At 33.7% G+C, this 27,765-nt stretch overlaps 6 protein-coding genes across 8 annotated transcripts; 3 read left to right on the top strand and 3 right to left on the bottom strand.

The window, feature by feature from the left end:
- Positions 1–845: 845 nt before the first annotated feature.
- On the bottom strand, positions 846–6,929 carry LOC136782658 (protein artichoke-like). Its single transcript, XM_066742253.1, has 6 exons — positions 6,892–6,929; positions 6,208–6,824; positions 5,938–6,111; positions 4,968–5,086; positions 4,747–4,893; positions 846–4,650 (listed from the first exon to the last, which is right to left on the bottom strand). The coding sequence occupies exons 1-6, from the start codon at positions 6,927–6,929 to the stop codon at positions 1,636–1,638; spliced, it is 4,110 nt and encodes a 1,369-aa protein (XP_066598350.1). The 3' UTR covers positions 846–1,635.
- Positions 6,930–9,476: 2,547 nt separating this feature from the next.
- On the bottom strand, positions 9,477–11,728 carry Gale (UDP-galactose 4'-epimerase). The gene is made up of 7 exons (XM_066741846.1): positions 11,588–11,728; positions 11,216–11,378; positions 11,015–11,133; positions 10,635–10,925; positions 10,386–10,566; positions 10,032–10,316; positions 9,477–9,955 (listed from the first exon to the last, which is right to left on the bottom strand). Exons 2-7 carry the CDS (start codon positions 11,343–11,345, stop codon positions 9,897–9,899), a joined length of 1,065 nt encoding a protein of 354 aa, XP_066597943.1. The 5' UTR covers positions 11,346–11,378; positions 11,588–11,728; the 3' UTR covers positions 9,477–9,896.
- Positions 11,729–11,936: 208 nt separating this feature from the next.
- Ent1 (Equilibrative nucleoside transporter 1) lies at positions 11,937–16,428 on the top strand. The gene is made up of 13 exons (XM_066741845.1): positions 11,937–12,075; positions 12,139–13,433; positions 13,523–13,660; positions 13,862–14,025; positions 14,090–14,171; positions 14,242–14,420; positions 14,494–14,588; positions 14,647–14,697; positions 14,758–14,990; positions 15,208–15,445; positions 15,512–15,597; positions 15,672–15,871; positions 16,128–16,428. Exons 3-13 carry the CDS (start codon positions 13,658–13,660, stop codon positions 16,237–16,239), a joined length of 1,443 nt encoding a protein of 480 aa, XP_066597942.1. The 5' UTR covers positions 11,937–12,075; positions 12,139–13,433; positions 13,523–13,657; the 3' UTR covers positions 16,240–16,428.
- Positions 16,429–16,580: 152 nt separating this feature from the next.
- On the bottom strand, positions 16,581–18,801 carry Pcmt (Protein-L-isoaspartate (D-aspartate) O-methyltransferase). Its single transcript, XM_066741847.1, has 6 exons — positions 18,671–18,801; positions 18,013–18,598; positions 17,783–17,922; positions 17,235–17,460; positions 17,068–17,153; positions 16,581–16,997 (listed from the first exon to the last, which is right to left on the bottom strand). Exons 2-6 carry the CDS (start codon positions 18,071–18,073, stop codon positions 16,824–16,826), a joined length of 687 nt encoding a protein of 228 aa, XP_066597944.1. The 5' UTR covers positions 18,074–18,598; positions 18,671–18,801; the 3' UTR covers positions 16,581–16,823.
- A 187-nt stretch (positions 18,802–18,988) lies between these two features.
- On the top strand, positions 18,989–23,353 carry Top3beta (topoisomerase 3-beta). The gene is made up of 13 exons (XM_066741844.1): positions 18,989–19,537; positions 19,645–19,787; positions 19,865–20,065; positions 20,129–20,296; positions 20,368–20,496; positions 20,577–20,695; positions 20,775–20,975; positions 21,051–21,255; positions 21,553–21,735; positions 21,824–22,033; positions 22,105–22,322; positions 22,391–22,877; positions 22,989–23,353. The coding sequence occupies exons 1-13, from the start codon at positions 19,447–19,449 to the stop codon at positions 23,193–23,195; spliced, it is 2,562 nt and encodes an 853-aa protein (XP_066597941.1). The 5' UTR covers positions 18,989–19,446; the 3' UTR covers positions 23,196–23,353.
- Positions 23,354–23,710: 357 nt separating this feature from the next.
- On the top strand, positions 23,711–27,765 carry LOC136782545 (putative divalent cation/proton antiporter TMEM165). 3 transcript variants are annotated; one of them, XM_066742048.1, is made up of 7 exons: positions 23,711–24,515; positions 24,590–24,632; positions 24,711–24,791; positions 24,867–25,042; positions 25,191–25,373; positions 25,440–25,545; positions 25,624–27,765. In XM_066742048.1, exons 1-7 carry the CDS (start codon positions 24,375–24,377, stop codon positions 25,698–25,700), a joined length of 807 nt encoding a protein of 268 aa, XP_066598145.1. In that variant the 5' UTR covers positions 23,711–24,374; the 3' UTR covers positions 25,701–27,765. The 3 variants fall into 3 exon arrangements, with proteins under 3 accessions (XP_066598145.1, XP_066598144.1, XP_066598143.1); XM_066742047.1 differs by having other exon boundaries at positions 23,714–24,084; positions 24,169–24,515; positions 24,590–24,791; positions 25,624–27,757; XM_066742046.1 differs by having other exon boundaries at positions 23,714–24,515; positions 24,590–24,791; positions 25,624–27,757.

Genomic DNA, 27,765 nt, shown 5'->3' with positions numbered 1-27,765 from the left:
TAATAAAGCTACAATCTCGGTAATAGCAAAAAAAGCTCTTTGCTTTTTCAACATATTAATCATAATATTTATCTAATATTTAAGTATGTGCATAATACTAAAATTTATCCTTAATAAAATGCATGAGTAATTCAAAAAACTTATAGCTATGGTGTGGATACTACGTTATTGAGTTCTAATTATATTTGCTTTGTGAAAAATGCTTTAATTAATAATTGTACTGGTAACGTTTGGGCGTGGCATTATAAAAAGTAATCATTTGTGTTATAGTATGCGTCATATACATCTAGCCACATGCGCTTTTTTTTAAAATCGCTTTGAGTATATTAAAGATACTTCAAATGACACTAATATATTGTTGTCTATAAACAATCGTCTATAATGAACGGTTTATTTAATCTGTTGAAAATATTGGAGCGTTGTAGTCTAATTGAGTTTAACAATGGAATTTTTAGTAACATGGCAATTCTTTGATTAAGGAAAAATACTTGAAAGAAATAATAAAGGACAAATTGTAATATGAACTTATATTTGCAATGAGCTTCGAGTGTTTTTATAATTAACAAAATTATTTGCTGTACATAACTATAGAAGCAGATAGTTTAAAATTATAATAATATTTATGAGAAATTTAACTCACTGCAAATCTTAAATGTTTTTATGTAATTAACTACTTCCTGATGGTGATTATTTAATAATTTAAATCTATTTTATTTACTACTAAATAAATAACAATTTATAATATTTAATATCTTGATATTGAGCAAATTTTGATATTTCCAATATAACAATAAGAAAAATCAAAGATATTAAGATGGCTCTTTAAAATAAAAGGCTTATTTTATTGAAGCATTACATTAACATACATATTTCATATAAGATTTAATATTCAACGTCGTATAGAATTTCAGTTCAAGACTAGTTTATTGATAAATTTGGACTAATTTATTTTATAAGCTGAGTTTCATTAGTCTTCAAATTTTACTATGTCATATAAACTATGTATAATATTATATACATTAAAAAAATATAGTATAGATAAAATATATGAAGTAAATGAAATATTAATTTGTTACGAAATCACCCTGTGTAGGTGTACAAATTTATTTGGCGTAAGGTCGCAGAGTTTCCTCAACTGTGCGATTGGTGATCTTATTTACAAAAAGAAAACTATACTTAGCTATCATTAACGCACTATCAAATCGGTTCGATAGCTTGATAAGAGCCTTACGCGCAACTTCTAATAGCAATATCATTTAAAATATGATAGACGTCTATCTAGCTTAACGGAAGTGAAACAAGATTAGTACCACTTGTCGTCGCATCTTAAACTCAATAATTAATTATTAAGAGCAATCATAATATATCATTAAAATTATCTTAAAAAAAGAGAAAAAAAACGTTAATTATAGATAAATAAAAGAATATCTGTAAAAAAATTCTTATACAATCTTTGTACGTGCGACGAGAATCGCGTTTATGAGCACACTTTAAAATCCCATACTGCATAAATAATTCAGAGAGAATAAATTTGCAAGGCTATCGTGGATCATTCGGAGTTCCAAGAATGCCTCGCAAACGCAATGAACGAGGCTAGCAAAGATTCCTGGCTTCGTCATCGGTTTTGTAATTGGATTATCTATCAAACTTGTTCTCAGAGGGACAGGTGACGTAAACCGGAAGTGAAGAATTCTCAAAGTATCCATAGATGGGTTGGGTTGGTGGAGGAGCTCCCTGAGGTGGGGGTGTGAGGGAGTGGACAAGGTGCATGGGATGTACGTAGGGCATCATCTGTATAGGTGTGGCAGGATGGGAAGGAGCCATCATGGCGTTTCCTCTGTCCAAAGTTGAGCCGTTGTAAGATCCTACGTAAATGTCATGGTTGATCTTGCCGGAATAGGCGCTGGCTGGCCTCATCATCGATGCGTCGTGGATACTCGAGGTGACCGCTGCCATTTGCGCCTCGTTAGCCTGCAAATTGCTCCAGCGTAGCCGGCAAATGCAAATGACGATAACAATAATGGCGATAAATGCCACGACGCCTCCCACGATGCCGATTATGAGAGTGTCGTCGGTACCGGAAATGCTACCAACTGGAGAACTGTGGTCGTTGTACTTGTTCCGATTGTTTTGAGTGGTTGGGGCGACTGTCCAGATGATCTCTGGCTCGGAGCTCGATGACACGAAGAGGGTCGTTGATCTCGGGGTGGATGCGAATGTGCTGTGGCTCCTGGTCGTCTCGCGAGTGGGTATTCTGTCGCAGGATAGGTACTCTTCGGTGAGATTCGCTAGAAGCTGTCCAGATAGATAATCGGGGCTTCTGCAGATCACCTCTGGTGGTCCACGACTGGTGACCTTCAGCCACCTCCAGAGGTGCTTGACCTCACAGCCGCAGGATATGGGATTACTGTCCAGTCCATTGAGACTGATAGCACCACTCCTCTCGTCCAAGGCAGCCAACAGCTGCACAGGAAGACTCTTGAACTTGCTACCAGCTACGTCGAGCTCAACGTTGGTCGAACGTGGAATGGGGAAGAACATCCCAGCTGGTATCGCGTCTATCGACGTATTCTTCAGACCCAGAGACAATTTTGGCGCTCTAACGCCTACGAGGGAGCTGGAGGAGATCGATCGCAACCTCTCACCTCGCAATGTAAGCTGTCGAAGTCGAGGATGACTGTGAACCGAGAGTTGTTCGTTACCTATGCTAGAGTCCTTAATTTCAACGTCAACAGACTCCAGGTTATCCATGCCCTTGAGGATTCCTTGAACATCGAAGTAGCCTAATTTTGGGTAATCGTAAGCATGAAGCAAACGTAATTTACTCAATGATTTGAACGCCGAACGTTCTATTCTCGTGCAGTTCAAAAGATCTGACATTTTCAACGAACGCAGAGAGACCAGCCCCTCCAAGCTACTCTCGTTTATCGTTTTTAATTGATTTCCGGATATGTCTAGACTCTTGAATGATGACAAAGACTTTAGACCACTTATGAGGTTGGTCAAATCCATCAGTTTGTTCCTTGACACATCCAAATCCTCCAGCATGCTTACTCGCTCTAAGGACGATGGTCTTATATCCATTATTTCATTTATCGATACGTTCAGACTCTTCAAGAATGGCATTTCAAGCCTAGAGATGTACTTTATTCCGGTTTTTGCCAAGTTTAGCGTACGAAGTATCCTGGTCTCGCTTAGTACACTCTGTATCGACTTTTCGCTCAGTGGATTTTGCGAAAGATCAAGCTCCTTCAAGTTGCTGACTATTCCCTGTGTGTCAACCTCCACTATTTTATTCCTCGCGAGATTCAAACTTATCAACGATGATGATTGCTTCTGCAAAGAGTACGCTGGTACCCCGTTCAGACTGTTACTTGACAAATCTATCTTTTCCACTTCGCGAATTCTCGATTGGTCGAAAATCATCTCTGGTAAGGTGGAAATCTTGTTGCTCTTGAGATTCAAAAGTTGTAATCTCAGCAGACCCTCCATCGAGCGCTCGCTCAAGACACTCAATGCGTTATTGGACAAGTCGAGAAATTGCAATTGAGTGGAGTTGTGGAAAGACAAGTCATCCACCGACTCGATTTGATTTTCTGCTAGATTCAAGATTCTTAGTCGACTGATCTGTGAATAAGCAAACTCGTTGATGCTTTTCAAATAATTGTGAGAGAGGTCCAGTTGTTCGAGGAACTGCAAGGGCTTGAGGAAATCACTGGGGAATCTTACAAATTGATTTCCAGACAAATTGATCTCTCTCAATCTTGGATGAATGACAAAGGCTGTTGGAGAGAGACGATCGATCATGTTATTGGACAGATCTAAGATTTCCAGTCCAGTTCCTGTATTGAAATGTTCTCCAACGAAGGAAGTGAGCTTGTTGCCGCTCAAATTTAACTCATATAAATTGATTAAGCCAACAAAGGCTCCGTTCTCTATGTACTCGATGAAGTTGCCAGACAGGTCGATGCTGGTCAAGTTGGTCAGATGTTGGAAGGTTCCTTCGTCGATTTCCTCCAGATGATTCCCGCCCATATAGATCCTTTCCAAGGACTCTAGGTTTAGGAAGAGAATGGTTGGGAGAATCCTGAGGCTCGTGTGGGAAATATCGAGAGAGATGAGGGTGGAGGGGAAAACTGGAGGGAAGCCTCCGTACAATGGATTCGAGCTCAAATTCAGATACTGCAACCTTGGTAAATATTTGAAGCTCTCAGGTGAGATTTTTTTTAGTTGGTTACCAGCGAGATTGAGGGAGACCAGTTGTCTCAAGGATAGATCTACTATACTTGACAAACGGTTGTATGAAACGTCGAGACTCAACAAGGAGTCCTCCAATCCCATGAAAGTATCACGAGTGATCGAAGTCAACATGTTGCCAGATAATTGAATGTCGTTCAACAAGTCAAAGTTCAGGAATAAACCTGATGGGATCTCGCGAATCAAGTTTCTCGTAAGAACCAGTTTCGCCATTGTTGCTGCTGCTGATCTCACTAATTCCGTTGATAAAGCTGCTATACGATTGAATTCCAGGTGGAGATAAGTCAAGGATGGCAAACGAGTCAAGGCACTTCCTGGTACCAGAAGGATATTGTTGTCTTGTAAGGACAGCCATCTTAATTTTGATAGACCCTCGAAGGCTGATTCTTCGATCTGCAATTATCGTGATTCATAGTAATTCGCTAAATATTTTATAATTGTGATAAAGCCTCTTCTTCTATATATATATATATATATATATACACTTACTGTTCGCAAAGCATTCAAACTCAAATCCAGTCTAGTCAGAGCACCAAGATTGGAGAATGCGTTAATTCCAAGTCTTCCTATATTATTCCTGCTAAGATCCAAAACTTGAAGCTCCCCTAAGCCTGACAGATGAGACTGTTCTATTTCCTGCAATTTTATATATATTCAGTGGATAAAATCTTTAGTTCAATTAAATAATTAACGAGCAGAAAAAAGTTTACCGTGATTAAATTATTGGAGATGTTAAGGAATTTTAAATCAACCAAATGTCTCAGAGCGTAAGTGGGAAAGTCTTGAAGGAGGTTTGCAGAGAGATCTAACTGTAGAAGGCTGTTGGCTCCTGAAATAAAAATGTTAAAAAGTCTGGAATAATGTTAATAATAGTTAAATATTAAAATTAGCGATTCGTTGAAAACGGTGCCATTATTAGCATAACTGCAACTCTTTAATCGTTGTGCTGGCTTAACTGTAACTTTCACCTCTGGAGAACCGGGCCATTGACCATGACCGGACCTTTATTTCGTGAGAGCATCTGATGCGTGTGAAAATTATCACCATTCTCTCTTAGGTGCACAAAAGATATCCCAGCAATATTAGTCAACTTTTACCCACCCATATAATCAGCTATTATCATTTATAATTAATACTAATTGGTAATTTATCTGTAATTATTAAATTGTTATAAAGAGAAAGTTATAAAAATAAACAATAATTTTTGCTAAAAAAAAAAGAAAAAAGAATGTTTACACTAGTTGGATAATTAAGAGTTTGAACAGGTCAGTGACCGATATTTCGAAACCAGCGAAATTCGTTTAGAGCGTAGCAACGTAAAATCAAGCAGTAGCGAACAATAAAGTTTCCCACGAGATAATAAATCTAGCGATTTTACTATAGAAGCTCGAGTTTTCATTTCCCAGCAAGCAGGAGAAACTACATCCTCTACTTCTTGCTAAATCACACGTTAATTCACACGTGAATTACTCGTCTAGCTACGCAAGTACACAAATTAGTTAATTAAACGGTTTAATCGAACAGAGAGCTATAAAGTTAAAGAGTTAATCAGCTCTCGTTATTTTGTGAAAACTTTTCGTTAATATCTACTCCAATTTTCAAATAGACCAGAGAGAGAAAATTACGTTATTTAATTATTATGTATATAGCAATAAGCTTTTTTTGCGGATTGACTGCTACCTTTAAAAACGTCGCTATTGAATCGGTTGAGATCATTGTGAGATATATTGAGGAAGAGGAGATGATCGAGACCGGAAAGAGCCTCGTCTTCCATGTGAGACAACTCATTGTTGCTGAGATCCAAATGAAGCAAGGTTTCGCCCAAAGTGGAGAGAGCCGCGCGTGTCAGAGAAACTGTAATAGCAAAATTGTTCACGTTACATTTTTATCCCCTCTTCTGCAATTTCATTTCAATATTTAATTTTATCAATTTCCAATTGAAATTATTACCTATTTTATTCCCAGAGAGAGACAGCAGTCTGAGTGATTTAGGTCCTTTCAAGGACGCCGCAGGGACCTCGCTAAATTCATTTCTATCCATTAAAAGTTCTTCCAAACTCCAGCAGCCTTTGAATATTCCCTCCTCCAGGCTTCTGAGGCGGTTTCCCCTTAAATCGAGCAGCTTTAGGGTATGGGCTTCGTGAAACTCGTTACCGGAAAAGATGGGATTCAAACTGTCGCCAAGAAAATTATTGGCTAGTCTTAATTCGATCAGGTGGTTCAAGGAAGCGAGCACCTTGCTGGATAATTTGTACATAGAATTGGCCGAGAGATCGAGCTTCCGGATGTTGGGGACGCTGAGGAGCAGCGACTCCGGAAGTTTAACGTGACCGCCATTCCTGTGACTGAAAGATCGGATGTAGAGACCGAGGCTCCCTCTATGTTCGGCCGTTAAAACCGCATTGTCACAGTTCATATCCAAAGCGGTTCTCTGAGTCCTCGGTGTAATGGAACATTTGCAAGGAAGCCGCAAATCACCCTTCAATTCCACGCATGGTCGCCATTGGCTCTCGTAGCAAGATACCGTGGAGGCCAGCAAAAGACCCGCTAGTATGTAAACGCTTAAACTGCAAAAATCAATGAAAAATAACTCTCCTTCGTTTTTCAATATTTTTACACGCTTTAATTTTATACGCTTTTCGCAATTCGAACATCATATACAGCTCTGGCATAGCCGTATAAATCGTTGATTAAATCTTCGCAATCGTATAATTCGCTGTTGTACTTTTATTGCGGAGATAAATATATCCCAGGTATCATTGCCACGGCATTTCAATACTTTTCATTCCTATTTCTGCCCTTGTAATGACTGAACGGTGATTTCCCCTTCCGACACCGGATGCTCGAATAAATTGCGAACTGCATAGCTCTTGGAATGCACTCAAACTCATATTGTACCTGAGATATACCTAGAGTAAAAGCGAGAGGAGAGAGAGAGAGAAAGATCGTATTCGTCGTTCTCACGTAGAATAATAATTTTTGTATGCGAAACATTCCTTCTTATGAACAAATAATCTCTATCTTTGCTTTCACTTCCAAGTCTACGCTAGCCTTGCGATTCGCAGAGAAATTGTTAGAGAATCAAGGAAAAACTTGTTTAGATCCTGTTTCTTTTATACTCGAGATTTTTCCTTGAAATTGTCGGTCATCAATTCCTGTAATTCATCTACACGAAGCTCGCTTGAACGCTCGCTATTACCAAAACAACGCTTGACAAAAACGAATTTAGGCAACAATTTTATCACGCGATTTCAAACAGTAAAACATAAAGGAAAGTAATTATAGAGCAGAAGGTGATGGATGTTTTTTTTAAAACGCAGGTGAAAACATTATAAGAATAAGTAATATCCTATTCTGAAGCGATTATTCAGGGTACAAAAAACTTTTATTTCTTTTAGACACGAATATAGCTATTCATTTGGCGAGATAGAAAGGAGCAAAAAATTATATGGCTTCTGAAAGATCTGAAAAGTAATTGCAGGACTTGCGAAAAGAGGCAATGATTAATACCTACGAAAGATATATATGCTTGTAATAATGTCAGAGACATTAAAGACTGAAATGTAGAAATAAAAGAGATGTGTATGCCAAGTTGAGATTTGAGAATACGATTTTGATATTTGGTGAAACGAACGAATGAGAATAAATTAAGGAAAGAGGAAGAACAAAAGTTTGGAAGTCTCACATCATGGTATAATAGGTGTTCCACGTGTTCAATGCGTGAAGGTGACCATCCAAGCCGTCCAGTGTCGTGAGATGGGTCGTGAGTTCAGCATCCGCTCGAGGTCAGCATTGCTACGAGATGAACGAAGCAAAACAGCCAGGTGCTATCTCACTAACAACCACTTCTGTTCATCCTCACTTTCTTTCACAAAACTTGTTTGTCTTCTTCTTTCAATCACAAAAATCAGGCTACAACAAACCCGTGTAGAATTACCAATTAAAAATGTCACAACTATCTACACTTTCTTTTCTTTCAATGCAAACAATTTATATTCCAACTGGTTTCTCGAGATAATAGATAGTAAAAACAGATACAAAATTCCTGCACACGACTGCTCTTCAAAATTGCAAGATTTCGATGATGTTGCAACTGATGAAAAAACTTCTTGACGAAATCACACGATGAGTTTCTAAGCAAGGAATGCGGGACGAAAAACCGGTAGTGCTTAATTTGTCAGTTATATTATCGTGCATGAAGTATTTTTATGAATGCACCGAAGATGTTAAAACAATATGGATGAATGACAAAGACAAAGGGAATAAAAGGGGGAAAAGGATTAGTTTGTTTTGGATGGGATTTTGAAGGAGAAGACGCGAGAGGTTTAAAACGTCCGATGGATGGAGTGTGTATGGTTAGAAGAGAGAAATGTCCGTAGAGGTGTGTACCGTGCCCTTCTCCAGGGACCCGACATAACGGGGATTCCAAGAAGTTGTGGAGCATGGGAGCTGGCAGTTACCACTACTAACAAGCCAGCAGCACCACCTACGGGCGAGGAGAATGTCCCGAACACCGGGTGTCCGTAGTGGGACTGCTCGGTTGCTGGCTCTTGTTGCTTCGGGCTTGTTGGAATAAGCGAGTTTCTAGACCGGCTCTTTCCTTTCACTGACGACTCCCAGAGCCCAATCGAGAGTCCGGCGACCGATGTTCCTCGCATCCCCGATACCAGCATACTTTTTCCCACAATTGCTCGACAAATCCCATTTTTTACCATTGAAAAAATACAGATCGAACCACCTACCAATAAACACCTAATATTACATTTTCCCACTCAAGATCAGTCAGGAAATCAGTCAAGGTCGTTGAATGACTCTGCGAAATGAGCCTGGAAGAACTGCAATTTTTACCTAACAATGGGCCCTAAACTAAATATTCTTTGATCATTGTTTTTCTTTTTATCTAGTCATGTTTAAAACAAAATCTGGATCAGTTTTCTCAAGACTATAGAGGAATCATCGTAGTCGACCTAATTTTTACCGTTAAAAACTAGTTAGGAGATTAGTCAAGGTGGTTCATTGACTCGACGATATAAGCGTAATGCGCTCCAATTTTGTACCGTTGAACAATTTTCTTTTTATTGCTTCTTCCATTTGCAATATAAACGATTATTGATTTATTAAGTTTAAAAAAAATTGTTATACTAATTTGAAATGCCATAAATCAGCCGCAAGAGCACAATAGGTATAATCTTCTGATTGATCAATGCATGTAATGTGCGAAATAAGAGTTTAAAAATAGTTTCTTCACATTATAATAATATTTTATTTTAATTAAATCATGAGATAATAAAATTTTCAGGTTGAAGTATATGGCACAATACTTATTGTACATATAGCACAGTATGTATTTATAAGTATCCCTGCTATATAGACTACAATTTACATATATATTATAAAATACATTTAATTATATTTTTTTATTACAACATATCATCTAGCTTATGATGCAGTACCATAAAAAATTCATTTAATATTATGATCCATTTTTAATGGATTAAGGAACATATAAAACTTTGTTAATACATAGATATTTTCAGGGTATGCACATAAGTTTATTTGCGCTTTGGTTATAACTTTGGTAACTATACACCACCTTGGCTTGATTTACTGCAATACGCAATTTTTGTATAGCATTAAAATTAATTAACAGGCTTATAACCATTAGGATTATTTTGTTGCCATCTCCAGGAATCAGTACCTATAAATATCATTAAAATTTATTGTACTTCATTTATTGAATTTGATAAATAGTCTATTATAGCAATAAAACATACACATATCATCTAAAGTTTTTGTAGCAAACCAATTTAATTCTTTATTAGCAAAGCTAGGATCCGCGTAGCTAGACGCTATATCCCCTTCTCTACGTGCGACAATGTTGTACTGTATTTTTTTTTTCGAAGCTTTTTCAAATGCTTGAATTACATCTAAGACTGAATAGCCTTTCCCTGTTCCCAAATTTATTGCTTGAAATCCACTTAAATGTTTAGTTTGTTGATATGTAATAGCTTTTGAGTGGCCACATGCTAAATCCATGATATGAATATAGTCTCTTATCCCTGAAATATTTTTGTTTTTTTTTTACAAGCTAATACAGTTTAAAGAAAAAGTTGCAACATCTTTCATACCTGTACCATCTGGTGTATCATAGTCATTACCATAAACATACAATAGTTCTCTTTTTCCAACGCACACTTGAGCAATAAATGGCATTAAATTATTTGGAATGTCATTGGGATCTTCTCCAATTTGTCCAGAAGGATGTGCTCCAACAGGATTAAAGTATCTTAGTGAAATGACAGACCATGTCTATGGTGGAACAATATTTAATTATTGCATCTCTTTGTAGTAAATGACATCAAGAAACTATCACAAACCTTATCAGAAAGACATAGGTCTTTCAAAATTTCTTCAACCATATATTTGGTTTTTCCATAAGGATTAGTACAGTTGCCTGTTTTCATACTTTCAATAAATGGCAATTTTTCTGGAACTCCATATACAGTAGCACTACTAGAATAAATAAATCTCTTTATCCCATTTTCTTTCATTACTTCTAATAAATTCACTGTACCACCAACATTTATTTTGTAATATTCTAAAGGTATCTTGCATGATTCCCCAACTGCTTTTAGAGCAGCAAAATGAACAACACAATCAAAAATATGCTGTAAAAAAGATTACAAAGACTCCATAAAATTAATTATAAACATCAGCTTTTAAAGAGAAATGTTATATATATTAAGCAGTTAATTACCTCTTTAAATAAAATTCTTAATTCATCTATTTGAGTAATATCACATTCTTTAAACGTAACAGATTGGTTGACCAATTTCTCTACTCTTAAAAGCGATTCTGGTTTATCGGCTTTAAAAACTGTAAAGTAAAATTATTTACAATATAAAATATATAAAATTTCTTTAAAAAATGTTATCATATATTTTAGTAGTACTCTCACCTTTATAAGCATTAACATTGTTGTCTATAACCACCACCTTAAACCCTGTCTGCATAAGTTCCAATACAGTATGAGAGCCAATATAACCAGCACCCCCTGTTACCAAAACCTTCCAATGTTTGTTCTCCATAATTTTTTTCCTTTGACGTTACCACAAATAACTCTACAGTACAATTGTAAATTTAAGGAAACTCAATTTTATTGATATATGTACATACGATTATTTTTACCTTTACTAAGATTATTATGTAAAAACTATGATAATTAAGGTTTTACGTTGCTTTCATACACCAAATTATGGAATAGAAGACTAAACTACTATAATTTAAGGTTAAGAAATAAAGAAGAAAGAACGTCAGAAATATTACAAACCTTTTTATGAGAATCTGAGATAAACTGAGCTTCTCCTGGGCTTCAAGCACTGATAATATCCTTATCGTCAACAAATAATTTATTCTTTGCGCGTAGCATCTGTAGTAATTTAATGTCATTATATAACATTGACACATCATCGGTCATTTGTAAAGCATATTCAATTGGAACAAAACAATTTGCATAAACAGACATTTTTCTATGAAAATATTAAGCTAACAAACTGTGGTTTTTCATTTAGCTTAAAAGTGTTAAATTTAAATTAAAGTGCTTTACACACTCAACTCAGTCCGATCCGATCCAATTCTTTAGCAACAGCAATAAATTCATACATATTGCAATTTGCACGCATTAGCAGCATGCAGATATTGCAGATAGCGCAACTGTTCACTTACTAATCTTACTACCTATACCGTAACCGTGCCCACCGTCCCTCACCGGGATATTTCAAAAATTTAAAAAACATCTCTATAAAAACAAAAATCTAGGTACTTTCTTACATAAATTTATTTAATTCATTACATATAATACAATTGAATTTAAATTTATAGATGGCTTGCTATTAACTTACACTGTATATATTCTCTATAAAATATAGACATTGAAAGAAAAAATTATGCTATGTGCATGATCGATAATAATATAATAGGAAAGAACTTTCAAATAAATTAACGTATGTATGACATGGTCATATTGACGGCAATTTCTGACAGTTATGTATTTTAATTATTTTTTAAGAAGCAAATCTTTTATAAGAATAATTTAAGGTTTAATTTATATACATTTTTTTCAGGTGAATTTGGGAGCTTAGAATAATAAATATAGGGTCCGGCAGATAAACTTTCCAAAAAATAGGCTTAAAATTTTAAGTAGGAACCTTCCGAATCATTCTACTATTATTTGTGTTCGCAGAAAGGCTCTATGTAAAATATCGATAACTCTAATTTTTATGGAGTTACATGTTTTCATTACATCTACATATGTATATGCTCAGCTATAGTCTGTACTCTATGGAGCGATTTAACACTTAATAGCGAATCATCGATCATGTCAGTGGACAGTGTGGACTAGTGTAGACCGTGTGAATACTACAATGCACTACAGTGACAGTAGTTAGTTGGTGAGAGAGACAGATAAACTAGCTTACATAAATACGTACATACATACATATATGTTTTGTTATCATCATAACCTCCTGTCATATAACACGTGGTCCATTCATTTATTTTTTTTACACTCAACGTGGTATAATACGTGTCACGTAAACTATATAGTGTTTAAATCAATTCAAGCTGTATGCCATTTTCATATGCTTTTTGTTTATTTCTTATCTGCTTTTCTATAATTTTTGCATTTTCACACTTCCTTTGAAGAGAAGAAACAAATGACAGACAAAAAGTTTTGAAAATGTTGTCTATTATATATTATACACATTGTAGACAATGTAGAGTAATGTAGACCTTTAGATTGTAGAGTATATATGAGTATGTATTCATATGTATATACTCTAGCTATACTTACATATACAGTATAAAATGTAATTATAAACGAACAAACTTATGAACTCATATTTTTTGTACAATATAACATCAAATATCGAACTATTGAACATTATTTGAACATATAGCCCAACTGTTTCACAACTTCACGGCTATTCATGAGTACATACAAATGTCACGATATGAGTTTTCGATCATTTTGACATGGTGTTTGAATGTCTTCATTTTATGTTTCCACATAATCTGATCATTGATCTGATCACCAAAAGTAATAATTCGAGTACAAAATATGGATATAACGTCGTGATTAAACATGATGTTTCAGCTGTTTCAGCGTTGCTAGCTAGGTAAGTATATACAGTATTATATGTATTACCAAACCAATACAACTAAAAGGCTTTGTTAAAGCACATGCTGGGTATTATCTGTTATTCAGTTATTATATCCAGCATTTAAAGAATCACATGGCAATTCAAATACAGCTTTGGTCTGGCAGAAGAAGTGATTCACTGGATATGCTCATTTTTATTATAAGAGTTTTGTTGTTGGTCTTAACTACAGTGCTATTGACATGGTTAGACATGTTATTTCTTATACATATAGGTGTGATAAAATATAAGCTTTGTGTTCAAGAAAACTTTTTATTTTGCATCTTTTAAACAGTTTATGTAAGCTATGTTAAGAACATGTTGTTTAAATTATTTGGTGTCATAATTATGTGAATATAAAATCTCCTTAATAACATATAATTTATATTTTAATTTTTTAATTTTAGAAGTCGCAAAATTTCACAATGGATTACTCAATCAATAGAAGACCTTTATTATCTAAAACAAGTGATAGTGAATCCGAGGATGATACAGAAACAGAATTTGATAATACAAATGTAACAGTACCAGATAAAAAGCCTTTTTTAAAGCCTCCAGTACCAAGAGACAGGTAATCTTGCTCAACTGTAATTTTTCTATTCATTTTTATTACTTTTGTACTTTCATGATTTTAGATATAATGCTGCATTAATAGTTTTTTACTTGTTGGGCATAAATACTTTAATCCCATGGAGCTTCTTTATAACTGCAGATGATGTATGTGTTATAAATATATTAATTTTTGAAATTTTATTTTAAACAATTTTTAATGTAGTTTCCCTTTTAGTACTGGATGTACAAATTTAGAGAAATTCATGAAAATACAACAAATCCTGCAAATTATACTCATATTGATAATGTAGAGAGAAAAACAGAATTGCAAGTTAGTTTTACCTCTTATTTAAATGTTGCTAGTGCACTGCCAAACACAATGTTCTTAATTATTAATGCGTTTATTAGTAAAAAGTAAGTGATTTCAATTAGTAATGTCTTAATCAAAAACGAATGTAACAGTTTTTATCAAAATTTAAATTTCTAGAGTATCTTTAAGGACCAGAATGGTAGGATCACAGTGTATCATACTAATATTTTTTATTATAACAACTGCCTTTGTAAAAATAGATACTGACAAATGTAAGTTTGTGTTTTAACCTTTATTAATACTTGAGAAATAACTAATTTATTTTTATAGGTCAAAGTCAGTTTTTAATTTTTACATTATCAACTGTAGCTATTGTAAATGGTAAGACCAAATACAACAAATTATTACATTTAATGGAAAATAAAAAATTGTTTTTTTTAGCTGCTAGTGCAATGTTTGGAGGTAGCCTAATGGGCATCATGGGATGTTTTGCTCCAAAGTATATTACTGGAATGTCAAGTGGACAAGCTTTAGGTGGCATTTTTACAGCTCTAACAGAAATTTGTTCTCTTTGGATAGGTGCCAGTCCTGTGCTTTCCGGCTTAATCTATTTTATTGTGGGAGATTTTGTTCTTATAATTTCTCTAATAGCATACATTCTGTTAGAAAAATCGGTAAATTTAAAGAAAGTATTTATACAAATTTTCCATAGTTTTAATTCATGTCAAACAAATGTTCTTTAGAATTAATAAAAATAGCCACCATATGGCTTGTGATATATGATAAGTCACTTATGCTAATGATAATAAGGATTATACTAATACATAGACTCTTGTATCGAACGGTACAATAATTACAATTTGAGATGCTGCATGTAATATTATTTTTTAGGAATTTTTCAAACATCATATGTTAGAGAAGGAGCCAGTAAGATTAGAAACTGATTTGTCCAGCTACGATGATGTGAATTTTGCTCAACCGCACGCGTTGTCTTATACGCGTATAGTCCAAAGAATTTGGCACTATGGATTTAGCATCTTTTTAGTATTTTTTATAACACTTACTGTATATCCTGCTATTACTGTTTTGGTTGAAAGCGAAAATAAAGGCAAAGGTCATGCGTGGAATGGTTAGTATTATTGATAAAGCAAAAATATTATATAGTAAGAAATATTTAGGAAAATTTTGTTTTCAGATATTTATTTTGTACCTGTTGTCACATATTTAATATTCAGTATAGGAGATTATGCTGGACGTGTATTATGTGGAATTTTTCAAAAAGTAAGTTAGTTATATTAGCTAACTTAGTGAGACAATACATTATTTTAACAATACAATTAATAAATTTTTTATAGCCAAAAGGAAAACCATGGTTAGTAATATTTTTAAGTGCATTAAGAGTACTTTTTATACCAGCTCTTCTATTCTGCAATGCACAACCAAGACATCACCTGCCAGTTTACATATATCATGATATATATTATATCTTGATTACAATTGCATTTGCAGTATCTAACGGCTATTTGTGCAATATTACTTTCATTTTAGCTCCAATGTAAGTAACGCTTTATATTAACTTCATAGGCGTCTGAACTGTGGAGGCTATGGGTGTCGGTGCACTTATAAGTCGTTAAAATACTTAAAATTAAGAAGTATATTTTAAATAGTATGCTTTTCCACTACACAGCATTGGCGACGGTCACGATTTTTGTTTTGTTTTAATTTATATCTATTAGCCCAATATCCATTGCACTCACCGTTCTAGCGTTTATGGCTGGCTTATAATTGGCTTTATAATTATTGTTTTTTAGGGTTGTTGACCCTCAAGAAAAAGAAATTGCTTCATCAATGATGGGAGCATTCTTAGGAATGGGATTGATTGCTGGTGCTACATGTAGTCTGTTTATGGTTAAAGCTATTTAACTTGTAAATGGCACTACTATTTTAGTAATGACATAATTTTTAAAGCTTTTTTTTTATTTATTGTAATAGATTTTTTATTTTATATATTGATAAATTAAATACATAATTTCAATTTGAATTGCATAAGATATAGAAAATAAAAGGTGAAATTAAAAATATAATTCCAATTAGTTCACTAATTTAAACAATGTTTGAAGAAATGCTAAAATGAATTTGTATATTAAACTACATACATCTTAAAGCATACACATACATACACATTTTGCATTTGTTGTATGCCAAAGATTGAAATATTGACGACTTAATTAATTTTATGAGCATGTATATTAAATCTCTGAAACTCTTGATAATAATTTTATTTTTCCAAAACAAGTTACACAGCAGTTATGAAAAACGTTTGATTTTAACGCAAAAATACAGTTAATTAATTTTACACATACATCATAATTAATTTATCAATAGTCATCTAAGATTTAAATAAAGCCAAGTATAAATATATTTGAATTAAATAGCTAATTAAATATTGACCACTGAAACAAATTTTCAGTAAAAGAAAGGCTCGCCTATTGGAGCCTGCATGAATCTCATGATCGATATTGTCGCTCTTTATCTGTTAGAGGTACAAAAACCACTCCCATTAAAGACTTCTGTTGCACCTGTCCATTCATTGTCTTGTCCAACTGAATCAACGTTTGGTCGGCACATTCTCGACCTACTGGAATAATTAAACGCCCTCCAGGAGCAAGTTGCTGTATTAGCTGTAAAATAAATTATAAATATTAATTCACAAAAATATGTTAGTTATATTAGATTAAGGGGAAACGTTACTTCTTGAGGTATTTCCTTAGCAGCTGCTCCAACATGAATAGCATCATAAGGGGCTCTTTTTGGATAGCCTAATCTGCCATCCCCTACTGAAAATTAACAAGTAACAATAAATTAATGAGTACTAAATTATAATTCAATTATTTTGTGTAACTAAAGTTAATAATTACCAATTAATTCAATTCTGCCACTTCGAAGAAGTTCAGGATTATCATGCTGGATATTTTCTGTTGCTATAGCTTGTAATTCAGGAATATGCTCAATGCCAACTACTAGTCCATCTTGTCCAAGCATCTTTGCCATGCAAGCTGTTAAATAACCAGATCCAGAACCAACATCTAGCGCCTTAGCTCCACTATGCAGCTTATCCTCCAGTAATTCCAAGGCATGGGCGTGCTAAATAATTTCTATGCGTTTTCCATTTGTATTTCTCATTTAATTAATTTTTTAATCTTTTAGTATTTTAATCAATTTATTTATAAATGCCACTTTTTTTAAATAAAAAATATAAACCTTATTGTTTAATCTAAGGCTCAGAAATACTTGCACTTATCAGCTATGTATTATAGTCACTAACAGGAAAGCTTTATTAGTGATTATAGTAAACAATTGAAATGTATACAAATTTCCAACCCCTAGTCTAATCCATATTTGCCAAAAAAAATAAATTTAAAAATAATATTAATATTTAGTTTATTACTAATGAAAAAATGATTACCATGTGTGGTGCACTGATTGTAGCTCCATAGCCAATGCCCTGAGGTGTGTCTATGTACGCATGATTGGGATGAGTATATTTTCCTCTGTCTACCGATATCATTGCTTGATAAACTCTGTCAGACTTAATAATATGTGCATCTGAAACAAGTTAATAATTAAAAAAAGGCTTAACCGAAATGATCAATATAAAACTATTTATTTTATTAGTAATGATAAATTATTATTTACTTTTTAAATGTTGTACAAGATCATGATTGGTTCTGCCATGAATTCTGCCAAATGAAGCCATATTAAATGCCAATAATGGCACACTGACGATTGTCGTTAAAAAAAAAAAAATTTTAATCCGTTTCAATGCGTTAAACCGAATTTTGGCGGCGTTGTATAGATCAGCTGTGTTCTAGATAAACCCAAATGTTCTAGAAGCTTTTGCAACAGGCTCAAACTTGCCTGAAAAAAAATCTATTCTTTTTTTTAATAGGATTTTGTTTTTAGATTGTTATTCTTGACTCTCATTACTAGGGACACCTGAGACACTACTAGTACATACGTACATACTACTATTCATTACGGAGGAAGGGGAGATGACAGCATATTGCGTCAATTTGCGAAATACGTCAGAGCGATCGATACAGGACCATCTCTTATTATATGTAAAACGAAAAAACGTGTAATATTTTTCTTCTATTAAGATTTCGGATGTTATGTCTTTTTCTTTCTAATATATTAATACAAATTTTCACAGACCGCTACTAATCATGTAATGATTAATTTTGGCGGGATTTTCAGAAAACATGCCTCTATACATACTCTCCTAAAAGGGTAACTTTTAGAAACTGTATCAATCTATTAATTTTTTTTAATAAAATACCTGATTCAAACTTACCGATAGAAGAATTTCTAATTATCTTTGTTATTTTTGCAATTATTATATTGCTGTAATACATACAATTTACCTTTGCCAAAAATAGGAAACTGTCCTAATTAGACGAAAAACAAACTCCCTTTTAAAGTAGGTTATACATATTGAACGTTAAAGTAGGAAAAGTCCGATACTGCAGTCCGCCAGGCGCCAGCACTGCCACCAAGTAGCAGCACTGTGCACCAATGTCGACTGTCGGCAATGTCGCCCTATCGGGGTCGGTACGCAGATCGCAGAAAACTATTTTCGCAGAAAAACGATAACTTCAGGTCGGATAAATCAAACCGCAGAAATTAGGTCTGTTCTTTTTCGCTGTATTACTGCACTAGTGCAATAAGTTAGAGCGGAGAAAAACATATGTATATGTTTTTGTCTTTTCAACTAATTGCACCAGTTCGATAGTGCAGTGAAAACACAAACCCATTGTCTGCAATCTGCGTATATACATACTACCGACCCCTATCGGTAGTTGTGCCGCACTTGCCTTACTAGAACAGCAACAGGAAGTTGTACAACAGGAACACAGGTTCTTCTGATCACAGTGACCGACCGGACCGACCACTTTATCACCGTTTGTCGAAATGTTAAAATCAGCAGGAAGCAGGATAAGCGGGATAAGCCGTGTGTGCCAACAATCGCCGCCGATTACTCCGATTATCTTGATCGAACGAAAAAGAATTTTGAATAATATGTAGATTTCTATTGAAGATTTAAAATATTTAATAATAAATCGTACAAAAATGAAAAAAGTATTAATGGTAGCAGAGAAGCCCTCTTTGGCTGCGTCTCTTGCTAATATTTTAAGTAATGGTAGATGCTCCTCTAGAAAAGGTAAACCTGGCTTTGATTGTCAAATTTTGATATATCTATTTTAATTTGAAAAACTTTCCTATGTATTATTCTATGGATGTTGATAAATAATATTTATAATTTTTAAGGATTAAATGGTTCTTGCTCTGTGCATGAGTGGACTGGGCAATTTAGGTCTGAGAGTGTAAATTTTGCTATGACATCCGTTTGTGGACATGTAATGACTCTAGATTTCATAGGGAAATACAATAATTGGGATAAAGTGGATCCTGTAAGATTGGAATAATTAATGTGTGCAATAGAAATTTTCCATTCTAATTTTATGCATTTGGAAAATTTTTATTTTAGGCAGAACTGTTTTCATGCCAGACAGAAAAAAAAGAAGCTGCACCCAAGCTCAAAATACCATACTTTCTTGCTAAGGAAGGAGCTCATTGCGATGCATTAGTTTTATGGCTTGATTGCGATAAAGAAGGTGAAAACATTTGTTTTGAAGTTATACAATGTGTGCAGCAAGGGATGAATTATAACAAATTACTACATCCAAATGTAATATTTTTCTATTGACATATATTTCATATTATTTAGACTTGCTGATAAATTTTTTTTTAGGATATTTGGAGGGCACGATTTTCTGCTATTACAGAAAAGGACATAAAATATGCTATGTTAAATCTCGCAAGACCAAATGAAAATGAAGCTAAAAGTGTTGATGCTCGTCAAGAACTTGATTTAAGAATTGGGTGTGCTTTTACAAGATTTCAAACAAAATTCTTCCAGGTAAATTTGGAAAATATCCAAGTCTTAAATATAGTTTATATTTTTATTTTTTCAAAAAACTTATATTACAGGGTAAATATGGTGATTTAGATGTATCTCTTATATCATATGGACCTTGCCAAACTCCAACTTTAGGCTTTTGTGTACAAAGACATGATGAAATTCAAACTTTCAAACCTGATCCTTATTGGGTCTTACAAGTATTGTTTTTTATTAATCTTACATCTAATTTTTAATTAAGTTAAATCATTATTTAATCGTAGCATTAAACTATTTTTAGCTCACAGTTAAAAACCCTGAGGGTCAGGATCTATCTTTAAATTGGAATCGAGTCAGATCTTTTGATAAAGAAATTGCCAACATTTTCCTAAATAATGTTAAGGAGCATGATCATGCATTGTAAGTAAATCTAAGACTAGTTATATTAAGCTGTAATGCTCAAAACTTATTTTCTGAATATTTTTTTCTTAATATCCAGTGTTTCAACTATTCAAAGCACAGAAAAAACTAAATCTAGACCAATTGCTTTAAATACAGTAGAATTAATGAGGGTTGCCAGTTCTGGTTTAGGAATTAGTCCACATCATGCAATGCAAATTGCTGAACGACTTTATACTCAAGGATATATAAGTTATCCTAGAACTGAAACTACTTCTTACCCTGAAAATTTTGATTTGCTGTAAGCTATATTTTTCATATTATATTTCTATATCATAATATTTTCTTTTAAATTGTCCTGTAATTTCCTATTTAGAGCAACGTTACAACAGCAAAAAAGTAGTTGTGATTGGGGTGATGAAGTTTGTAAAATTTTAAGTAATGGCATTAATCGACCAAAAAAGGGCCATGATGCAGGGGATCATCCTCCCATTACTCCTATGAAGACTGCTTCGAGAAATTCGTTAGATGGAGATTCATGGAAAATATATGATTATATTACAAGGCATTTTATTGCTACAGTGAGAAAAAGATTTTTTACCAGTTACATAATATATATATATATGGGGCATTCCACGCTAGATCGAACAGTATGTAGCTTTTGCATCTCGGATTTTTTAAAACGTTTGTTTCTTTTTTGTACTGGTGAAGATTTGCTTCTAAAATATTTTCTCTACATCATTCAAGAGATATCAATTTTTAGAAAAAAAAAGTAAAAAATCTAAGAGACAAACGTAAATAGTGTCCGATTTTGCGTTAAATCTCCTATATGTATAAATTTAAGGAAAATAGTAGATTTAAAAAGCATTTAATTATAGCTGGCGCGTGACTGCAGGTATTTAAGTACCACTATTAAATTTGAAGTAGGAATGGAAACTTTTACCACAGTTGGTCACTCATTGTTAGATCCTGGATATACCAGTATTCTTACTTGGCAAGCACTTGGAGCTAATGATAATCTTCCTAAATTTACAATAGGGGAAAAAGTTAATATACAAGAAGTAATAATCATGTAAAACGTTTAATCGAATGATTATTTGCATTAATCTATTATATGTTTTGATTTTAATTATATTTTAATAATTTTAGGCAAAACTGATTGAATGTTACACTCAACCGCCAGATTATTTAACGGAAGCTGAATTAATCTCACTTATGGAAAAACATGGAATTGGAACAGATGCTTCGATTCCAGTACACATAAATAATATTTGTTTAAGAAATTATGTAATTGTTGCTTCAGGAAGAAAACTTGTACCAACTTCGCTCGGTATTGTTTTAGTACACGGGTATCAGAAAGTAAGTATAGATAACGTTTATTTTTAAATTATCTAACAAATATTTTAACTAGACTATAAAAATTATTTCAGATAGACCCTGAACTAGTTTTGCCAACTATGAGATCAGCTGTAGAAGAGCAATTGAATTTAATCGCTCTCGGACAAGCAGATTTCCATGCTGTTTTAAAACATACTGTAGAAATTTTTAAACAAAAATTTCATTATTTTGTACAAAATATAGAGGCTATGGATCAGTTGTTCGAAGTTTCTTTCTCATTACTGTCAGCTTCTGGAAAAGCACATTCTAGGTAAAAGTTTGCATAATATATGGTTAAGTATTAAATTATGTAAAATAAAATATTTATTTATAATGTAGGTGTGGCAAATGCCGTAGATATATGAAGTACATTCAAACGAAACCTTCAAGGCTGCACTGTGCCCATTGTAATGAAACTTATAATCTGCCCCAAAATGGAAATATTCGAATATATAAGGAATTGAAGTGTCCATTAGATGACTTTGAACTATTATCCTGGTCAACGGGAGCCAAAGGAAAAAGCTATACCTTTTGCCCTTATTGTTTTAACAATCCCCCTTTCAGGGATATGAAGAGAGGAATAAATGGTTGTAACTCTTGTACACATCCAACTTGTCCCCATGGATTGAATTCAAATGGAGTTTGTAGCTGTTTGGAGTGTGATACGGGAATTCTTGTACTCGATGCGTCCGCAGCACCAAAATGGAAACTAGGATGTAACCGATGCGATGTTATTATTCATTTCTTTGAAAATGCTCATAAGGTAACTGTCGATACCGAGGTCTGCGAATGCGGTGCTCAGTTAGTCGCTGTAGAATATAAGCAGGTAATTTTTATCCTTTTATCTTCTGTGAGAATTGCAAAAATAATTACAGTTTATTTTTTATCTGTAGATAATTCTTTAATAGTATTGTATCAAAAAAATTTCCACTTTTAGGATAAAAGCAAGCTGCCTAATGAAGCAACTGACATGACTGGTTGTGTATTCTGTACACCAGCTTTTGTACCTCTTGTAGAAAAACATCGGGCAGTAGCCTCAAAACCAGTAGCAGCTCGAGGACGAGGAAATACGAAAGGTCGAAGCCGTGGAAAACCTCGTCCCCCTAAGGATAAGATGGCTCAACTCGCCGCATATTTCGTTTAATTATTATAAATTAATACCATTTTTTCTGTTTCGTGTAACGATTGACGTAAATGACAGCTTTTTAAAAAAATTATATCGAGCTCCTACGTTTCCTCTTAAATACATTTCATATAAATTGTAAAAAATAAATACTGTATATTAAAACCTAATATACTACATGTGAAATTTAAACTTTACATATTCACTCTATAACCTTGCCCGATTAATTCGAATTTGTTTTTATGTTGTATTTACTATTATTCTCTAGCCTAGATATCCTTTCAATTGAAAAGCAACTTTTTCATCTTACTTTTTAAGCAAGGAAATGAGTTGGTAAAGGAGAGATCGGTGAAAAATAAATAGGTTAAAGGGACTATTGTTGAATAAGGTGGGGGCTACTTATCCATCTGTGACGACTGTGACCAGTGATGCCAGAATTCGCGCTTTTACAGTAAAAAAGCTGAATAGAGTGGGGGGGGGGGGGGAGAGGGAGGGTATATTAACTGTAGCCTGTAGGTACATACATACACATACGTCATCTACATAGGATACATAATTGCGTTTTAGCTACAAAAGCGTTAATTATGATATCACTAACATCACTGCCAACAGTGCAAATGGGCGCAACGCAACCCCAACCCGCGCGCAGTAAGCGCGGTGAGCCACGTGAGCCGTACCCGTGATTCAAGTCAAGTCAACCATAAAGTCCAAGTGAGCCAACTCAGCCAACCGCCTGTAGTCAAGTCAATAGGATTGGGTTGGAATTGGGATCAATGGAATTAGCTGATGGATTTAAGGAGATATAAAATCTCTGAATGCTAACGTCATCTCATAGAAAATTGTTTTAATCGCATTCCATTATCTTAACTGAGATTATAACGTCATAAATATGAGCGCCTAAATTAATCTTGTAATACACTTAATAAACCGATTTCGCTCAGACTCGCTCTCTGAATATTAAAAATTATTTAAGTATTTCGTATAAATATTTAAGGTTAATATATCAGACTCCGGAAAGGTTGCTTACAATAATTATTAATTATGATTGATCAACAACACTTCGTTTAAGCATTGTTCAGTCATTGGCCTAGTAATCTTGTATGATAGAAACTTAAACAAAGCTGGTAAAATATAAATGATAAGAGTAAAACGTGCCGAAATTTCGAGGTTGTGATATGTACACAACGAATAAAATTCACAATGGAGCAAAATAATTACTTTAGCGTTATATCTAAAAATTTCATATTATTGATAACATGGTTTTGTTTCCTTTTATCGCTGGTGAACGCTGAAAATGAACCACAAGAAAATGAGAGAATTCAATTATCTGTTACCTCAATAGTAAGTACCTTAGTTACTTCAAACGTTAAAGGATTGATAAGTAAATTCAAAGCTTGTGATTTTAATACTTTCAGAGAAGTATGGAGTTAACTTCGCAACAACCCAAAGATGATTTAGGTTTTGTGCATGCCTTTGTTGCCTCTTTATCTGTGATTGTTGTGTCAGAAATAGGAGATAAAACATTCTTCATTGCAGCAATTATGGCAATGAAACATTCTCGTCTTACAGTATTTACTGGAGCTATTAGCGCATTAGCACTCATGACCATACTTTCAGGTACGTGATAAAAATAATTTGTTTTAATATTCACACATATTAATTTTTTAAATAAAATTTACTGTCATATTTTAGTAATATTTGGCTATGCAGCTACCATTATACCACGAGCTTATACGTATTACATATCAACAGCTTTATTTGCTTTATTCGGATTAAAAATGTTAAGGGATGGCTATTATATGTCAAATGCAGAAGCTCAGGAAGAACTGGAGGAGGTACAAACAGATTTGAGAAAACGTGATGATGAGGTATTTAATAAGCAGCATGTGTATGCTAATACTTTTCTTTTATAGATTTCCTAAATATGAAACACTTTAAGTATATCTTAAAATTATTTATTTTGAATTATTCTTGAAATTTTAGAGACAATTATTACATAAACAATATCATTTTTAGTATGAAAAGGAGGTTGTAAGCACTCTTGTCCAGGATCCTGAAACTGGAGTCATCAGAAAATCAACAAAAACAAGTGTATTCTGGTTACTGTCGAGAATATATCTTCAAGCTTTTACTCTCACCTTTCTTGCTGAATGGGGGGACCGCTCTCAGCTCACCACAATTATTCTTGCTGCTCGTGAGGTAAATTAGATAATTCCATGTAGATTCTATTGAGTGCTTATTATATCTAAGCAAATTCTTTTTTAGGATGTTTATGGAGTAATAATAGGAGGAATTTTAGGGCATTCATTTTGTACAGGCTTAGCTGTATTAGGTGGAAGAATTATTGCTCAGAGGATTTCTGTTCGAACTGGTACAAGTCAGCATTTATATCATATAATTTATATTAAGTATTTTAGATATTTAATTATTATTCTTTTTCTGTTTATAGTGACTATCATTGGAGGATTAGTATTTTTAGTTTTTGCCTTGACATCACTTTTCATTAGCCCAACAGAATCTACGTGATTATACTCATAAGGAATTAGTATCGCTCCTATGGAGCTAATTTACTGGGAGATCAAAAAATTATTAGCTAATGATACTTCAATTTTTTAGTATAATTTTTGTACAGTATAGTAATGTGAGCGTTTTACTTGTATAAATTTCTTACATGAAGTGTCTCATATTAACTATTGCAATTAAATATCTTAAAAAATAATTATGTATAAAAAAATGTTTGGAGTAAGTATAAAAACTTAAGCCCAGTGTCTCATCTCTGGTTCAAGCGCAATTTGGATCAATGTACTATAGCTCATGTTACGCGAATTATAACAACTTTGAATTTAACTGCGGTTTGAACTAGAGATGAGATATCCAGACTTAGAAGAGGATATAGGTTGGTCCTATCAGTTTGACCTTGAGCAGTAAATTAAAGGTCACATTAAGATTATGTAAGTGTTTTTACCGAGACTGCTCATTTCTTATTTCGATGTTATATCAATATGGTACTTTGGAAAATTTTTAAAGTCACTTAAAGAATATACAATAAAACATAGACGCGTAAAAAAAATGTATATGATCTTTATGAACTTTAATTGAAAAACTAAAGTGAAGTGAATAGTACATATTGAACTAATATCCCCTCTACCTAATATCATGAGACAGGGTAGTGTCTCGACCGCAAGTATATATAAAAGTAGATAATGACATGTCTATACCGCCGAGCACTACCGTGTAACTTACACAGCAAGTTTGGCCGTCCCAATTTTTAAACCGATTTATATCCGTGAATGATCAATTATCATGATTTAAGTAAAGCTTTTCTTAAAATGGTAGTAATAAACCATCAACTTGTTCTTTAAAGCATTTATTTATAAAGTGATTAGTTTTTGAGATATTGAACGCAAATTTAAAATAAGTCACACTGTACAGTATTCGCTCCGTGCGTTTAAATACAAACCAGAAGTAAGAATGTATAGTATAGTGCATATGCATACTATCAGCGTAATCTGAAGCCATCTTTTAGGGTGAGGTTCACCAAGTCCGGCTTGAGGGCTAGCCGGGCTAATATGGAATACTTTCGGGCTAAAGTAGTATAGTTTCCGTTACATGAGCTGTATGAGTTTAGCCCGGCTAGCCCCAAGCCGGGCTTGGTGAATCTCACCCTTATTATTTCGGCTAGATTTTTTTCGTATATATACGTATACATTTACATATTCTCAGTTCATTATATTTGTGTTCAAATATACGGAGCGAATAATGATAAAGGAGATGGCAGAGAAATCTCCGTAAGCGCATACGATTTCCGTAACGAGCGTAATCCAACGCAAATAAAATGTAATCCGTAAAGCGATAGGGATCGCTATGTTCCGTATGGATTACATTTTCTCTGCCTTGGATCGCGTTGTTACAGAAATTGTGAAACACTTACGAACGGTTCTCTGCCATTCCCTTATTAACAAGCATTCTGCGCCTAAATAGCCCAAACGTAAATAATGAGAAATTCTTTTGCGTATTGTATATTTGTATATGGCTATACTATTATAGTAGTACACAGTGGGAAATTAATTCGTGTGTGGCTAAGGTATAATGTAGTATAACAATTTTCATTTTACAGTACAGAGTGAAATTAGCTAAACCATACATAAAATTAACTTCCTATTGTGTATTTTCATTGATTCTGTTTCCGAATAATTGACAATCGAGGTATTTTAGTCAATAGGGTCTCTCTATTTCTGATTTTATATAGAAGCAAAATCAATGAAATTCAGGTAATCCAGTCAAATTAGAAGAAATTCCTATATAAAATACCTTAATGAATTTTATTTTTGAGTTCTAAAAGATATGTCCTAGAGAATTGTAATCCGTAAAGTTTGAACTCTGTGTACTATGCCCCTCATCTAAAAAAAGGGTTAAATTTAAAGAATGGAAATACCTCTGCTAATATTGACTGTAAAGCATTCTATTTTTTATCAGTTTTGTAGAGAAAATTGTGCACTACAATTTTTGCTTGAAGCATTTCTTTGTAACTTTTGTATAATACAAAGTTATTAAAGAGAAAGTTAAATAAATTTGGAGGTAGCTTTGTTTT

The sequence above is a fragment of the Prorops nasuta genome, unplaced genomic scaffold, assembly GCF_024137725.1.
Source record: "Prorops nasuta isolate Cenicafe-Biocafe unplaced genomic scaffold, Cenicafe_Pnas_1.2 PNAS00027, whole genome shotgun sequence".
In the NCBI taxonomy this organism is placed as follows: domain Eukaryota; kingdom Metazoa; phylum Arthropoda; class Insecta; order Hymenoptera; family Bethylidae; genus Prorops; species Prorops nasuta.
This window is presented reverse-complemented; position numbering and strand designations above follow the sequence as displayed.

Bases quoted from the DNA above. Each gene is read 5' to 3' on its own strand.
- Pcmt (XM_066741847.1), bottom strand. From the start codon at position 18,073: ATGGCTTCATTTGGCAGAATTCATGGCAGAACCAATCATGATCTTGTA. The intron at 17,461-17,782 runs GTAATCATTTTT...GAAATTATTTAG, and splicing joins CAATCAGTGCACCACACATG to CACGCCCATGCCTTGGAATT. The intron at 17,154-17,234 runs GTAATTATTAAC...GTTAATTTTCAG, and splicing joins TGGCAGAATTGAATTAATTG to TAGGGGATGGCAGATTAGGC.
- LOC136782658 (XM_066742253.1), bottom strand. From the start codon at position 6,929: ATGCCAGAGCTGTATATGATGTTCGAATTGCGAAAAGC. The intron at 6,825-6,891 runs GTATAAAATTAA...TGATTTTTGCAG, and splicing joins ATGTTCGAATTGCGAAAAGC to TTTAAGCGTTTACATACTAG. The intron at 5,087-5,937 runs GTAGCAGTCAAT...TTTTTATTTCAG, and splicing joins CAATAGCGACGTTTTTAAAG to GAGCCAACAGCCTTCTACAG.
- Gale (XM_066741846.1), bottom strand. From the start codon at position 11,345: ATGGAGAACAAACATTGGAAGGTTTTGGTAACAGGGGGTGCTGGTTAT. The intron at 10,567-10,634 runs GTTTGTGATAGT...GTTCCACCATAG, and splicing joins ACCTATGTCTTTCTGATAAG to ACATGGTCTGTCATTTCACT. The intron at 10,317-10,385 runs GTATGAAAGATG...AAAATATTTCAG, and splicing joins TGATACACCAGATGGTACAG to GGATAAGAGACTATATTCAT.
- LOC136782545 (XM_066742047.1), top strand. From the start codon at position 24,375: ATGGAGCAAAATAATTACTTTAGCGTTATATCTAAAAATTTCATATTA. The intron at 25,043-25,190 runs GTATTTAATAAG...TATCATTTTTAG, and splicing joins TGAGAAAACGTGATGATGAG to TATGAAAAGGAGGTTGTAAG. The intron at 25,374-25,439 runs GTAAATTAGATA...ATTCTTTTTTAG, and splicing joins TTATTCTTGCTGCTCGTGAG to GATGTTTATGGAGTAATAAT.
- Top3beta (XM_066741844.1), top strand. From the start codon at position 19,447: ATGAAAAAAGTATTAATGGTAGCAGAGAAGCCCTCTTTGGCTGCGTCT. The intron at 20,497-20,576 runs GTATTGTTTTTT...AACTATTTTTAG, and splicing joins ATCCTTATTGGGTCTTACAA to CTCACAGTTAAAAACCCTGA. The intron at 20,976-21,050 runs GTAAGCTATATT...TTTCCTATTTAG, and splicing joins CCTGAAAATTTTGATTTGCT to AGCAACGTTACAACAGCAAA.
- Ent1 (XM_066741845.1), top strand. The intron at 14,172-14,241 runs GTATGTGTTATA...TTTCCCTTTTAG, and splicing joins TCTTTATAACTGCAGATGAT to TACTGGATGTACAAATTTAG. The intron at 14,589-14,646 runs GTAAGTTTGTGT...TTATTTTTATAG, and splicing joins AAAAATAGATACTGACAAAT to GTCAAAGTCAGTTTTTAATT.